This window comes from Artibeus jamaicensis, unplaced genomic scaffold (genome assembly GCF_021234435.1).
Source record: "Artibeus jamaicensis isolate MK-2021 breed Jamaican fruit bat unplaced genomic scaffold, CSHL_Jam_final scaffold_612, whole genome shotgun sequence".
Lineage (NCBI taxonomy): Eukaryota > Metazoa > Chordata > Mammalia > Chiroptera > Phyllostomidae > Artibeus > Artibeus jamaicensis.
Genome location: NW_026522049.1, coordinates 2,952,092 through 2,967,419, shown reverse-complemented (window position 1 = coordinate 2,967,419; position 15,328 = coordinate 2,952,092). Strand labels below are relative to the sequence as shown.

Sequence of the window (15,328 nt, the reverse complement as noted above, 5' to 3'; positions counted from 1 at the left end):
TCTTGTTGAAGGAGGGTATAATTTGGGAATGGAAAACTGTTTGGCTGACTTTCCACATCACTATTTTTAAGGGTTATTCAATTCATGAGTGCTTGACTTCAAGGAAGAGTTTAGTGATCAAACCAGTGTCAGAAATACTGGATTGAACCGAGTTAAACAGATTGTTTCACTGGTGGCTTATTTAGGTGCTTTAATATAGGCTCTACGTTCCAAGTCTCCAAGAACCAGGAGAGGGTCCGCGATATTCCTCAAACCTCATTTCCTGTCCGCCTCTTCTCCTGGGTCATCTTTCGTAGGCCTGGTGTTTCCAGGACACACGGAAACACTGTTCTCTGTCAGAGTGATGGATTTACTTCAGGGACTATTTCCAGTAAGAATTTGGAATATGTTCCTGGTCAGTTCTCCACTGTTTTATGTTTTATCTATAGTTTCTTTCCATTTGCCATTGGGTTCTCATGTTCTTGGCTTATAGAGCTTAAATTAAAGCCATTATGGTACTAATTGGATAGGTATAATTGCCAAAGTGTTGCAGGATCTTGAAGGCATTGTGAAGAACAGGAATATGTTTTTCAAAAAGTGGGGGAGTGCAGATGTATTTATTATTGAAAAGGAAAAGAAGATAATCCCAGAGTCTAGTCCGGTGAGCTGCTCTCTGGCAACAGTTCATTGCATGTTACCAAGTGGGTTTCTTACGGGCGCTTGTGAGAAGTGCCGCCTCGGAGCTGAGCAGGACTCCCGGCAAAGGTGCCGCCGTGTTGACGTCATCTCCTTTGGACGGGGTCACCAGGTTGGTGAGTCAGAGAAGCACTGAAATCTAATGTCAGGATTTCGGTAGGGCCTGTGGAAGTATGTCTTGTGATGCTTTTGCAGACAGGCTGGGGAAATATGGGCTAGAGTGTCATGTCATTAAGCTTCGTCACCATATTCAAAAAGAGCATCCGGATGGGGAGTGACTGCTGAGGGGGTGGGGCCTTTTATTGAAAGGGCGGTGAGAATTCCTGGGAGTGACAGACTTGTGGTGGCTTCCTTGTGCACATACTGCAAACAACTGAATTTCATACTCTAAAATGGTTAAAAATGGCAACTTCATGCTATGGGAATTTTAACACGATAGACAAAGGAGCTACTAGGTTTTCAGTTCAAAGGAGGCTCTGCAGGGCCTGTTGCATGTGAAGCATTTCAAGAGGATGTGAGGATGCGTTGGTGACGTGTTGACCCAGCCCGAGCGGGGGGCTTGCCGCTTGAGGGATCTTTACTAGAGAAGTGACGTTAGTGGGGTTGTGGAAGGCAATGCAGCCAATCCGAGACCGGTGTTCGCTCATCAGTGCAAATGCGGCAAAGGAAGAGGCCCCGGTGTCTTCAGCTTTAAAAGGGTCTGCAATCATCTTGAGCAGGGAGGATGGCTGTGCGGAGGGATTCTCTCACACTCACAGCCGCCCCTTTTCAACACAGCTGCGGGGCCACTCCCACTGGTGGGGGTGGTTGTCGCCGCAGGACCGGAGCAGCCCCCCACCCCCACCCAGCCGGGATCAGGAAGGATCTGTACCCCCTGACGGAAGTGGGGAAATGGAAAGGACCGAGGTTGCGTAGTAGTAGTAGTAGTAGTAGTAGTAGTAGTAGTAGTAGTAGTAGTAGTAGTAGTGAAACAAGATTTAGAGGTACCGTAGAAACGTAGATTCTCAGTTCAAGCCGGCATCCAGTATGAGAGTTTATTCAACCATCAACACTGTGCCTACATTATCAGAAAAACTCCTGGAAACTGGAGGAGAGGGGTTCCGTTTATCATACGTGGTATCAGAGGAGCGGAGCTAGGCAATGGAAATGTGCATAATATGAGGGAGAGCTTTAAAACAATAAGAAAGTCCTTTAAAAAATTTCCCTTTGCAAAAGGGAATTTGCTTTGCAGAAACCCGCGTTGCAGATTTTCGAACATAGACTGTATGACAGTTAATGGAAGATTATGTTCTAACCTCGGTACTTTCTCATGTTGCTCAAACAGTTTTTATTTTCCTTTCCTGTGCTGTCCTTAAAAAGTATTATGAATGGCTTGATGATATTTCATTGCTCTTTCTCTCTCTCTCCTCCTCCCTCCCCCCTCCGTCCCTCAGTCTCCCTCTTTTCTGACATGGCTAAAAAAGTTGGAGAAAACACTTTCAATGAAATAAAGCAGGTGAGAACCAGTTTGGAGCTCCCTGTCGTTCAGGACTTTCTGGTGGAACTGGAGAAGATGCCGAAGTGCGAAAGTGCCACCCAGTCCTGCCCTGGGGGGCCTTACAGACTGATTGGGCCGATAGCAGCGCAGGACCATTTGACAAGTTACTCAGCGTCAGAGGATGAAAGGTCTAGCTAATGTCACAGGCCTTAAATGGTTGCTAAGGAAATGCCGCAGTTGAAGTGTGAGAGTTCAGATGAGGAAAGAGTATTTTATGACTGCATTTGGCAAGATCAACGGGAAGGTGTGGGAGAGAAAGGGAAGCTTAGCTACACGATGTTTGCCTTATTCTTTCGCGTTCTCTCAGGGTCGAGACGGTCTTTTTCTGCTTCTTGGTACCCAGCCACACCTCCTCCCACAAAGTACATGCTCAGGAATATTGTGCAGTGGAGTTGGGGCAACGCGTGGGGATTGCAGTGGTGAAGAGAATTTCGGTGTCGTGGTGCTGAGAGGTTAGGGGAATGTCTTCTTTTCTTTTCTTTTTCTTGTTTGGTTATCGTGGAGGCCAGAGACGGTTTGTGTCATTCAGCAGTTATTTGCAGAGCACCAGTGCTTCCAAGATGAATCAGAAGAGGGTTCCGCTCTTCTGTATTTAATTAACTCTATTAAGAGTTAAAGAGAAACAAAGATACAAAGTTTGGTCCTGTCTCTTCTTCCTCTTTCCCTCCCTTCTCCTCTCTCTAAAAACATATACATAAAATCTTAGAGAGAGAGAGAGAGAGAGGTATATAAAGTGCCCTAGGGAAAGTTAGAGGAAGTTTGGAGGAAGGAGAGATTATGTCCAGTGGTAGATCATGGAAGAGTTCATGGAAGAGGTGACTTTTGAAAGCGTTTCAATGGTCAGAGGTGGGTGAGGCCGATCAAAACTCGTAACCAAACTTTGATTCTCAGCAGGCCTCTCCATCCCTAGCTGCCCATTTTATAGCTTGATGAACGTCTGTGTGCTCTGCAAACCATCTCAGTTTTTCCGTCTAACACATTTATCCCAGCGAGTTTAGTGTGCTGCCTTGACCTCCTTCCCCATACCAGTGGGAGGGGGGCCTTCCCTCTGTCTGTGGTCTGGACTCCGCCTTTGTTTCTCCTTGCACGCCTATTCCATTTTTTTTCCTCCTGATTCTCTCTCCTTAGCATGTAAACATGTGCCCCGCTTCACGATACACTCTCGTATCTCACTGTGATTACTGTCCTTTCTTCCTTCCAGGAAAACCTGTCTTCACTCCCTGCCCCCTCACCGCTTTGCCTCACCTCGTGTGGGAGTGACTCATGGGCCCTCCTCCTCCACTGGAGTTTCTCCGGCTCAGCTCACCCGCGACCTAATTACTGAACCCACTGGAACGTTTTTGGCACTTTCTTTCCTAATCTCAGCAGCATATGACACTTGTCTGCTCACTTCATGAAATTTTCTTCCTTTTTATATTTTTGAATTTTGACCTGGGTACATATGTTACCTATCTAGGAAAATAAATTCGGTTAGCACCTCTTCCAGGAAGCTTTCCTGGACTCCACCCTTCCCCCAGGTCTGAGTTAGAGGCCCCTCTCGTGTTTCTGTAGCACACCTCCCCACGATGATCTGTATTACAGCTTCTTACAGTAAGTGCCTACACTCTTCCCTTCCCTGACGTCCCGTGAGCCTCTGAGGGCACGGACTCTCTGTAATGAGTGTCGCAGTGAACCCCTCCTCCCGGCATGTCCTCACCGAGCACCAGATCTGAAAAGTAAATTTCCCAGGTGGCACTTGCTCTGCCGGCTCTGCCTGTCCCCCTGGGCTTCGGCAGCTGCTGCTGCGTGGGCGGTGGCTCAGGACGGCTTTGCAGAGGGCACAGTCCTGCCTTTTCCTTTCAGAGGACTAGGGACTGGTTTTTTTTTTTTTTTCTCTCTCGAATGCTGCTCAGAGCCAGCTGTGATTAGGGTGTAGCTGCAGAGACTCGAGCTATCATCAAGGGTTAACACGGTTTGAAGATTTTTTTCCTGTCCGTTGAGGTTAAAAGGTCTTCATATGTGGAAAGATCACTCCAATGTGGGGATGTCTCTCAGGCTCTGCCTCTGAAGCTGAGTCAAGGAGTGAGGAGTTGATCTCTGAGCCCGGGGGCTTTTTACAAATTTCACTGGACTATGATTTACTTGCTGTGAAATTCTCCCATTTTTAATATACAACTTAAATGATTTTTAGTAAATTTGCCAAGTGGCACAACTGTCATCATCCAGCTTCCATTGTTCCAGTGGCCTCTTGGGAAGGTGATAACAGTTGGAGGTTTAATTTTGGCCAGTGGGCTTGACACACCTTGTTCAGTTCAAAGAGTTCGGTGGTTTGCTCAGGGGGGGTCTGCACTGGGTGTCAGGAAGCACAGAGGTGAAATAAGCTACTTCAGAAGCGTTTCCCTTCTTTTTCACTCATTCCGATAGCTGATCGGATTGGTTTAACTGATACTCAGAAGTTTCTTTAAAAAGCAGATAACAAGGTTTTTTGTTTTGCTCACACGGCTTGGGGAACAAGCCTGTATCCTTTCTTGCCGGGATCTCGGCATTCAGTACTTTCTCAGCTCCTCCTGCCCCCCGCCCCCCAGCCCATACTACTTGGAGCGACTGCTTAGGTCAGATTCCATCATTCATTTCTGCTTCATATCCTTCAGAGGGCCTGCACATTCTCCTCCCTCGGAAGTGTTCTCCCCCATCACACACGTGCACACACGCACATGCACACGCACTGATCCCTTCAAGACCTCAGTGCCATGCTCTCTGGGAAACCAGCCCTAATGCCCCTCCCTCTTCATATGGCAAAGAATGCTTTATTGAATGCTCTACACTCCTTTCTGTCCAGACTTGCTCTTACCACACTAAAGAAATTGCTAGGCTGTTTCCTGTGCCTAGACGGTGCTCAGATGTATTCGTGGTGAGGTGGAATTCTGATTGCAAGGAAAGATGGCCCCACTGGGGGAGGTTGTAGCAGCGAGTAGCCCTGGCATGAGGGGGCCTTGGCTGTGCAAGCTGGGTGTGGCGGCAGGGTGGCCGTCCCCGGAGGAACCGAATGTCAGTGGTTTGGAGTAGTCAGTTCCGGCATTGGTTGGTTCCCCTTCTGTATTGCGCAGAGCTGGGAAACCGCTGCAGTCATGTGCTCTGCCGAACTTGTTCGGCGGATTTCCTCTTCACAGACCCCGATTCGCACTCCGATTCCTTTCTCCGTGCGCGGTTGGCCTGGGCTTTTTTAGGGTCACTACAGTGGCGTTCTCCAAATAGCCATTCCTCTGTCTTGCTGAGTGGTGGCATGGGTAGGGCCACATGTCTGTTCTCCGCACAAATGTCAGTAGGATGAGGCAGGCAGGTATCGTTACGCAAGTTACTGGGCGTTAGGCTCTAGAAGCAGGTTTCGTTTCTGGGCTCTCAGTATCTCACACACACACTCACAAATACATACACAAACACATAGCTGTTGTTGCTTAGAGCCTGCTAGTGTTGTGTACATGAGCTCACTTTACAACCATCTTATAAGAACAGGCGCTGTCCCTAACCCTGTTTTACAGACAGAAAACTGAAGTTCAGAGTTTAGTTAGATAAATGTCATTCTTGCTCGTTCTCACTTCCTTCCCTCTTTTCTCCAGGAAGAAGTGGGCACACTCCTTTCCACAGCTAGCTGCAGAGCCTTGCTTCCTTCTGTTCTTTATTTGTCAGGTCTTCAGCCCCTCCACCTTTTCTTTCCTTGCAGGCTGCAAGTGAGTGCCTCTTCTACAGTCATAAGAGAAGGAGAAAGAGAGACAGGCTGACAGACAGACAGACATCCTTCCTTGGACATGCTGTCATCTCAGATGAACCCTTTCTTTCTGTTTCAAACTCTTGAAAAAGAAGTCTACATTTGCTTCTGTAGACTAGGGGCGAGGTTTCAAGTTCCCCGCCCCTAGTTGCTTTTCTGGTTGTAGTAATCTGCCTCCTCCTGCCTCCCCTCACTGTGAATCCCCTTATTGGGGGGTTGAGGGGGATATTCTTCCTTATCTGCCACAGTCTCTTCTCTCTGCCGCCCAGAGTGCCGCTGTTTCTCTGTTTCTCTCGGCAGCATTTGAAGTTGGTGACCTTGTCCAGCTTCTTGAAGCATTTTCCTTCTTGGTTGCCGTCATGGGGTTCTCTCATGGTTTCCATTCTATTTATTACAGTGGCTGTCCTTTCTCTGTAATATTTGTCTCCTAAAGGCCCCTTTCTGAGGCGCAGTCCTTGACCATTTTTTTTTTCCTGGGCATCCTGCTTCTCCAGAGAGCCCAGCCACTCCTGTGGGGCCATCATCGTTTACGCCCCCTGGTCCCTGCTGAGTCTGTTGGACCCGACCCGGAGTCCCAGCTGCCCGCAGGCTACTGCCCACAGGCCCCTGGACTTACTGGCCTGAGCGGGTTTCAGGCGCAGATTTATTGTCTTTCTGGCCCGCTTTTCCTGGAGTCCCCAGCCTTGCTTCATGGCGTCATCTTTCTTTAGTCATCCAACCACAAGTCACCAAATCATCGTTTAAAAATAAAGCAGCCTTTTCCCTTTTATAGAAGTTTCTGCAAGTTTACTATGGAGGGTACAGGCTGCCAGATTTTCTTCTGGAACAGTGTGAGAATGTGGAGTTTGCCCACATATTGGACAATGCTAAGTTGCTATCGTTCTTTTTTATCTTTGCCAGTCTGATAGCTGAAAATGGTGTTATTGTTCCTTTAATTTGCATATCTTTGATTAGTAATGAGTTTAAGAAGTTTTTTCCTCTAATTACTGGCCATTTGTATTCTTTTGTGAACTTTTTGTGTTTCTAACCCGTTTTTTTTCCTAGGGAAATATTTGTCCTTTTATTTATTTTAAGCATTTAATATGCATATATACATTACAAAGATTATAGCAAATTATTAGTTCCTTGTTATATGCTACAAATTTTCCCCACAGTTTATCTTTTTATTTAAAATTTTTTTACATTTTAAAAAATTGCTGTCTAGAGTTTAGCTGCTTTTTGTATAGCAAAATTTTCCCCCTCTTCCTTCATGATTTCTGCTTCCATAGCCTTGTTTGGGGAGGTATCTCCCATTTCAAGATTATACAGCCATTCATCTATATTTTTCCCTCCTTTTATTTATTTATTTTTAAAACCTCTAATGCATTGGAGGTTTACCGTCAGAGCCTGCCCCTCCCCTGCTGACCCCGCCCCCAGCAAGCGGACTGGCAGGCAGAGGTTCTTCCTGTGATGAGTCACCGTTTTTCTTCCCGTTTCCAACATTGCCCTGGTTGAAGGCCTCCTCTCTCACCTGGATTCCTGAAACAGTTGCTCAATACTTTCCTCTGGAGTCCTTCCGGGCTGTTGTCCTGGTGACTGTTCCGTCTGAACACGTGGCGGTCCCCACCACCTGCTGAAAACGCTGTGTTCCAGACGCATCTCTCCGGGCGCCCCTGTGTGGCGCTGCCTAGTTCCTTCAGCGCGCTGCTCGTTTCTTAACCGTCTCCTCTTCCCATGTTTCACCCCCGAATACAGTTGAGCTTCCAAAGTTCAGGTGTCGTCTCCTGTTGCAGCCAGTGTGTGAAGCATCTCTGTTCTAAGAAGGCGACCTCCGCAGGGCTGGGGACCGGTGTTCAGCGCCTTTAGTGTGTGTTGCCTAGAGTGGCCCATTAAAACTCTTTTCCGAGTGGACATGTGGCAGTCAGGGCACATGATTTGGGGGGGGTAAATGGATTTAAAATATGTGTAAAACAAAGCTTTATGAAAAGTCTAAATATGAAAGGTGGATAAGGGTTATTTATGAGAAGAACTATGCGGTCATACAAAAGGTAGGCGTTTGTCGAAGCGCTCACGGTCGCTCCAACTGTGTCCTTTTCCCAGGGTGCTCCGTACCTTGGGCCCTGGACCGTGGTACGTGGTGCCTCAGGGGCTCCAGCTGCAGAACCGGAGCCTCCGTCCCTGGGTGTTCACCAGGTGGTAGCTGTCATTTCCGACGGTGGCAATGTGTTGTGGCAATGGTGTTGGGCCTTCAGAATTATGTAAACTTGGGTTCCAGAGTGAGCTCGCCACTTGCAAACCAGATGGGTGTTTTTGGGCAGGTTAGTTGTAGGAGCCCATTATACTACTTCCCTTACCGGGTTTCGTAAGTGTCAGGTGAGATAATTCATGCCAAGTGTTCAGCTTACTCTCTGTCACGTGGTGGTAGAGATGACTTTTTTGGGGGGGGGCATGTTACTTATATGGAAAACAAGCCATTGAGGAGAATAAAATGTCGAAAGCTTCTGTCCCTTGTTGTCAGAGGAAGGACTAAGAATGCCTCTCTCCACTTGCTCCCACTCTTCTGAGAACTACTGTAAGTAGTGTGAGTTTTGGCAGGTGTTGGGCATGCAGCCCTGGTCCCCGTAAAGTGTGGAGGGTGAGGGGAAGGTGTCCGGCCCTCTTGATGTCGTGTCTTCGGTGCTGACAGTTTTCAGTCCGTTGGTTCTTTCCTCAAGCGCTAGGACACGGGTCTCAAAAAAAAAAAAGAAAGAAAGAAAGGAATGTGAGTTTTGCTGTGGCCGTGGCTGAGTCCCGATCCCAGGTCAGGTGCTCATGGCCCATCACCAACCACTTGGTAGGGCAGGATATTCTCAGAACTTTTTTTTTTCTTCAGTGACTTATTTGTTCAAACATTTGTCCTTGTAGAAACATCGCACTTAAAAATGTGCAAACCCCTGGTTGTCAGAATGATGTTCTGAAACACGGATCCGTTCAGGTCATCCCCCTTTGGAAAGCCCTTCAGGGTCCCCACGACTGGGATGAAAGAAAGCTGTCATAGCCTTGCAGACCAGCCTTGCATGCACCGTCGCCTCCCAGCGCTTCTTGTGCCCTTGACCTGCCAGCAGTGGCAGTGTGAGCCTGTGTCCTGGTTTGACAGGGTGTTTTGGGAGCACTGGCTCGTTCAAGTGAGAGGGGAGTGGGAGGGGAGAGGCAGTGGGGCAGTTGGTGTGAACTGGCGGGTCTTTAGTGAGCTCTCCAACCGTGAGAGTCTGTGAGGATTGTTTTAAGACAGTGTTAAATATGAGACTTGCTAAAAAAGTGGTGCTGGCCAATTAACATACAAAACTGTAAGATATTCTAAGTGCACATTGTCACGGGTAGTTATACACACGCATTGTGAAAGGGCCATGTCGTTAGTTACCATATCCGTCACCTCACATGTTCATTCATTTTGGTGAGAACATTTGTGTTCTACTCTCTCCGCAAATTTCAGTTACACAATAGAGTGTTACCCACTGTAGTCACTGCGTTTCCCGTAGTTGAGGCTTTTCTCCTGCTTCTGTGAGGTGTGGGGCGGGGGGTGGGTGTGTTTAAGATTCCGCATGTAAGTGATACTGTGCAGAATCTGTCCAGGTGGTGGGGTTTTCTTCTTTCTCCTGGCTGAATAGTATTTCATTGCGTACACTGGGACGCATGCGCACACCCGGACGCATGCGCACTCCGCATCCTCTTTATCCATTTGCAGGCAGAGGGCCAGGTGGGCGGTTCCCATACCTTGGCTCTTGTGAACGACGCTGCAACGGACTTGGGCGTCCAGTTCTGCCTTTGAGACCAGAGTTCCTTTTCTTTTCCTTGGGCTGCATACCCAGAAGCGGAAAGGCGGGATCCTTCGGCAGTTCCATTTTTGGTTTTTTGAGGAACCTCCGCATTTCCTTCATAGTCACTGCACTAATTTACAGGCCCCCCAATAGTGCACAAGGGCTCCCTTTTCTCTTCTCCCCAGCACTTGTTGCCTCTGGTCTCATCCTCGATGGCCTTTGACTCTGCTCGCTGCTTCCACCACAGTGGGCCTCTCTTCTGGCCTCACACTCGTGGGATGTGCAGGGTGTTCCGCTTCACCGTACTGACTGTCTTCCTCTAGCTGGTCATCAGGCCTATCCTGTCGCAGTGAGACTGGGGGAGGCACAGACAGGGCTTGCGGGAGCCCTCGCGCGTCCCTCCTTCCACTTCGGTATTAACCGAGTAAACCCAGAAGAAGAGAGGAAAGGCTGCCCAGCTTGGGCAACTGGCTCTGCTCCAAGGCCAAGTCTCTTACTGTGCTGTTCCTTCATCGCCTTTTCTGTGCGTTGACCTCATTTTGAGGAGAAAAGTAATTTTTTCTTTATACTGTTTCATGAAGACCTGTGGCTGACCTACGCTAGAGTTGGCCCAGGTTTGCCCTTGCTCATCATCGCGAGTTAGAGTGTCTCCCGAGAGCTGGGCCTGCCAGGAGCTGTTCGCTGTGTTCTTTTAGCAGGAAAGTGTCGGAGGGGTTATTAGACGAGATGTGTCCTGAGACCGCGAGACCGTTCTCTCTGCCGGTGGCCTGTGTTCTTCCCATGTTGCCCTCTGGTCTTCAGGCCCTCCCGGGAGTGCGGGACGGGTTTTGTGACTCACAGACTGCTGTCTGACTGAGTTACTGTGGCATCTCTTCTGGAAAACTCGTTTGTTCCCCTCCCCGCCTCCCGGCATTGAGGTTCCAGCTGCGAGAAAAGTCAGGAGACAGAATTTCATTTACCATCGTCGAGTTTAGGAAATAACCCCCACGCTCTCTGGTCCACTCCTCTGCCCAGGCAGTGCTTATTCAGGACTCCACTGCGTGCCAGACAGTCGCTGCCGCTTTAAAGGCAGCACAGATTAGAAAATGAGGCCGAGCGACCGTTCTGTAGAACTTGGCGGCAACAGGGAAATTACTGTTCTTCTAACGTCAGCCTTGCAGAATTTGACTGGGATCATCTTATTTATGTATTTATTTATTTTAAAGATTTTATTTAAACCCAAAACAGCCATAAAACCTTGAACCAAGAAATTCACTGTGGGTTCTGAATTGTAAAACCAGAAGAGAACTTCAGCAATAAACTTAAATTTGTGAACAGTTGAGATGGTGGCCTCAGTTACAAATAGTTTTTCTTAGGAACTCCTAAGGAGTATTTTAAGGACTGAGGGAAAGGATCTGAGGTTCATGGGGCAGTTGGGACCTGGGGAGCCAGCTGGCCCCGCTGCCCAGGAGCAGAAAGCAGGGTGGAGAAGAAGGTGGCATTCATGCTCAGGAATTTTCCTAAGTTCCCTGCTTCTGAGATCTGACTGGGCAAGGATTTATGTGAAACTGGATCTTAAAAGACTGTTGCTTATGCCTCTTAAGCCTCTCAGAGGAGCATGGAAACGAAGCTTGAATTTTGTGCGAAACGCTTCAGACCTTCCTGCCTTTTCTCAAGTCCCCTCGCCCTCTGTGCAGGTGGATGGAAGCCTGCCTCGGGGAAGACCTGCCTCCCACCACGGAGCTGGAGGAGGGCCTTCGGAACGGGGTCTACCTGGCCAAGCTGGGGAACTTCTTCTCCCCCAGAGTGGTGTCCCTGAAGAAGATCTACGACCGCGAGCAGACGAGGTACAAGGTGAGCCCTTCCTTGCTGGCTGCCTAATTGTTCGTCAACTTAAGAGAGAAGGTCAGCAGGCTGTATCGTGTGTGAGAGTTATTGAGAAATGTGTTTATCTTCTCCACCGGCCGAGTGGAGAAAATAGCTCGAAGTCAAGACGTAGTCGTCGGTATTTTCTTATGATGGTGGGTATTCATGGCCCTTAATGAAATTTTTTATTTCTTAGAAGGTAGAGGAGGTAACTAGGGGAACTATTACTTTAAATCTAATTTTAACTGAGCACTGAGATTCGTTGGCAAATTGAAAGCAATTTTAGGAAAAAAGATCATCCTGTGATATGAGAATGTGAGATAAAGGGGAAGGTGATCCAGTTTCAGAATGTGGAGATCAGTACAAGGGTTTGACTGTCGTGGCCCAAGGCCCTGAGGAAGAGGACCGACTGCTCAGTCAGGCTGACAGGGACCAGAATCTGTTGTCCGCAGGGACTCGGTGGGGAGCCGGGGGGCGGCTTTCCGGTGAGCTCTTGTGGGAAGAAAGGGGCGCCGTAAAAGACAGTGGAAGACTGCAAAGCCAGGAGCAAATGTTAAAGGGGTTGATTGTAAGTATTTGGCCAGAACTCAGAATGAGTTAAGGATGAAGATACAATCAAAAGAGATTTTTATGTTTCCATATAAAGGAAAACAAGGACGGTATAGACCCTATGTCAAATTGAAATCTCAAACAGAAACTTTTCTTAATCAAAAAGCAAATACTTACATATTGAGTTTTAAGTGAGCAGTTATTCTGAAGACCACTCTGGAGCTGTTCTGTTGAGAGTCTGGAAAAGGTATGACAGAAATAGCTGGGCATTAAGGAAGAGTGGAGACTGCAGCAACAATGAAAACCATAGTCCCGCCCCAACCCCGCTTAAGGGTAAATCTTCCTAAAAAACACCAGACATGGAGGTTTAGAGGGGACTGTTTGTAGTGGTAGCATGCAAGCCCTGATATTTAAAAATGTTTAATAATATGTATCACTTTGTATCATTGGCAGACACAACATCGAGGGCTTTTTGTATGTTTCCTCATTTAGTCTTTATAACAAATGTGTAAAGTAGGTGTTACAAGTGGGACAACCCTTGGACTCAGCGGGGTGAGGTGACTGCCCCTCGTAGGTGTCCCCGCAGGAAACAACCCAGGATAACTGAGTCCTAAAGGCCGCGTTCTGCCGCGTGCACTAGATGCAGGGAGACTCCCGGTCGTTCTTAAGTGAGAGGTGCGAAGCTGTGGATCTGGCTTTTTGGGTTTGGAACGTGAGCATAACCCTGTGGAAAGACACTGAATTTTAGGGGAGTCTCACAAGGAAACTTTTTAAGAGGGCTTTTATTTAGCATCTGTGTCCCTCTTGCCAACAGTGCCTAACCCTCCCTTGTTTGTCCCAGGCGACCGGCCTCCACTTCCGGCACACAGACAACGTGATTCAGTGGCTGAACGCCATGGACGACATCGGCTTGCCCAAGGTGAGCAGCGCCGTGCCGGTCCTGGTCCCGGTCCTGGTCCTGGTCCTGGTCCCGGTCCCGGTCCCGGTCCTGGTCCCGCTGGGGCCCTGGGGTGTGAGGTTCTCGTTCTGTCGGGAGAGTGCGCTTCACTTTCAACTGAGTCTGTGCTGCTTGTTTTTTTTAAAAAGTACTTACGATCTCTTCCCTTTCTTTCAGAAAATAGTTTTTGTTTCATATTCCTCATCCCTGCTTCACCCCACCCTAGAGAAATTCCCTATGATGTCATTTACTTTTACTTCAAGTTGTAGACTTCCGCTGAAATTCACAGACCATAAAATTCACCATTTTAAAGTTTACAGTTCTCTCTTTTGTTAAAAAAAAATTATTCACAAAGCTGTTACATTGAAATTTGACTTTAGGGAATGTAAGAGAATACTTTAGACATGCCATCTCCCAGCTTCGGAAAAACCAGACTTGTGGGGAGCATGGAGGGCCGTTTTGTATTTCAGATTGTTGAGGCCGGATAATGACCTTAACTCCCCCGTAGCTTTGGTGGTGGCTGTAGGTTTGTTTCCCAGCTGTATTGAGGTGTCTCTGATGTCCCGTGTGCAGTGTATGCTGCCCAGTGAGCTTGGAGTGGTGGCTGCGGTGTTGATAAGGGGAGAGAGTGTGTCCTCGAGTGCCTTGCTGAGGAGGTAGCTCAGTGTGGCTCTGAGTGCCATCGCCCCCTCTGGTGGCCCGGTCCCCTGCAGCCGCACAGGCTGCTCTGGAGGCAGGGACACCATTCCCCACCCCCGCCTCGTACCTTTGGCCTGAGAATCCCACTTCTAGGCGTTTATCCCCCCCCACCCACCACCCAACGAACAGACAAGCACAGAGAGATACAGACGCAAGGGGTTTTTCAAGCCTTGCTTATGGCAGAAAAGTTGGTAGCAAACCTCGGGCTCCGTCACTGGGGGTCTTGGTCGCGCCACAGCCGGCCCGGTGTTGCGCAGCCACTGAAAAGGCTGACATCACCCCGTGATGTGCTCAGTGGGGGAAACACAGCAGGCTAAGGTCGTAAGAACTTGTGTGGCGGCTAAGACAAGATCACCATTTTTGTGTAAAAATAAAGGGAGCGTTCTTGGGAAAAATCTGTGAAGAGATGCAGTTTCCGTTTCTGCGGGATGAGATTGGGGGGTGGGTTTGTTTTTTTCTTCATACTTTACTATAGACTCTAAATGTTTGTGACCAAAAAAAGGAAGACGAAGACAACAAAATCGTGTCTGCGGCCAGACCCCCCTGAACGCGCACAGCAGTGAGATGTAGGTGTTGGGAAGTGGCTGTTTCGTGTGCACAGGACAGAGCTTGGTGCCTGTCTGCTTGTTGAGGGCAGAGCTCAGTCCACAGCTGAGGCTTTGCAGAGCACAAGCTTTTATCCTCCCCTCCCCCTTTTTTTCTGGAGCCAAGTTCATTTTCTTCCTTGCTCTGGTAGAGAAGGAGGCCCCACAAAATGTCAGGAAATGCAATACGTCAAGTGGTGATGGCCACTTGGCACCTGCAACTTCCTGTTCCTGTTTTTTTCCGTGCTCTGCCGGTCGGGCAGTGACGATTGAGCCTCTTGTAAATGGCCCCGAGAGCTTCGTGGATGGTTGCCTTTGCTCGTAGTATTGTTGCTATAAAATGCTCTTTTAATGATGGCAGTTGCTTGGCTTTCTTGTTCACTAACGGGAGGGAATTGTCTGGGGCCACAGTTGCAACAAATATGGAATTCCCAAGGCTTTCGGGGACAGCAGGTTTTCGGGGCTCTGTTTTGCAGTGTCCACCCTGCACGACTCAGGTCCCGCGGACTTTTGAGCAGTGCAGGCTGAAGGAACCCGGCCTAGAAAGGTAGCGTTGGCCGTGACCTAATGTGTGATATGCACTCGACCGGAGGTCTGTAGGACTGATCGGGGTGTCTTGCCTAATCTCTTTATATGGTACATGCCAGTTAGTAGTAGAAACTCACTCTGATCATTTTTGGGCTCTTTTCCTTTTTGACTGTTTATTATAAACAGTCAAATGACCACCTCCTCCATGAAGTATTTCACATTTTGAGTTTAAATTTTTAAATTGTTTTCGGTCTGCCCTGCTATTCTGGTCCTTTGGTCTACCGTCCATATCCCAGTGGTGGGCGTTCCTCAGGGTACAAGCCTTGCCTCAGCTCTACATTCTCTCATTCTCGAGATTTCAGTTATTTCAAAGGCTCCTTTAAGATAAAGAGTACCTCCAATTGGACATTTCTCCTGGGACAGCTTTCTATCACCTGAAATTTCTCATCTCTC

General features: G+C 48.3%; 1 protein-coding gene and 1 pseudogene across 2 annotated transcripts in view; both read left to right on the top strand.

Annotated features, from left to right (window-relative positions):
• The window catches only part of IQGAP1 (IQ motif containing GTPase activating protein 1), a 75,444-nt gene that overhangs the window by 16,412 nt on the left and 43,704 nt on the right, over positions 1 to 15,328 (top strand). For both annotated transcript variants that reach the window (XM_037149125.2, XM_037149124.2), the window contains exons 3-4: positions 11,410 to 11,566; positions 12,969 to 13,046. In XM_037149125.2, the coding sequence (XP_037005020.1) occupies positions 11,410 to 11,566; positions 12,969 to 13,046 (235 nt within the window). The remainder of the gene's footprint in view (positions 1 to 11,409; positions 11,567 to 12,968; positions 13,047 to 15,328) is intronic.
• On the top strand, positions 8,523 to 8,663 carry LOC119052151 (uncharacterized; annotated as a pseudogene).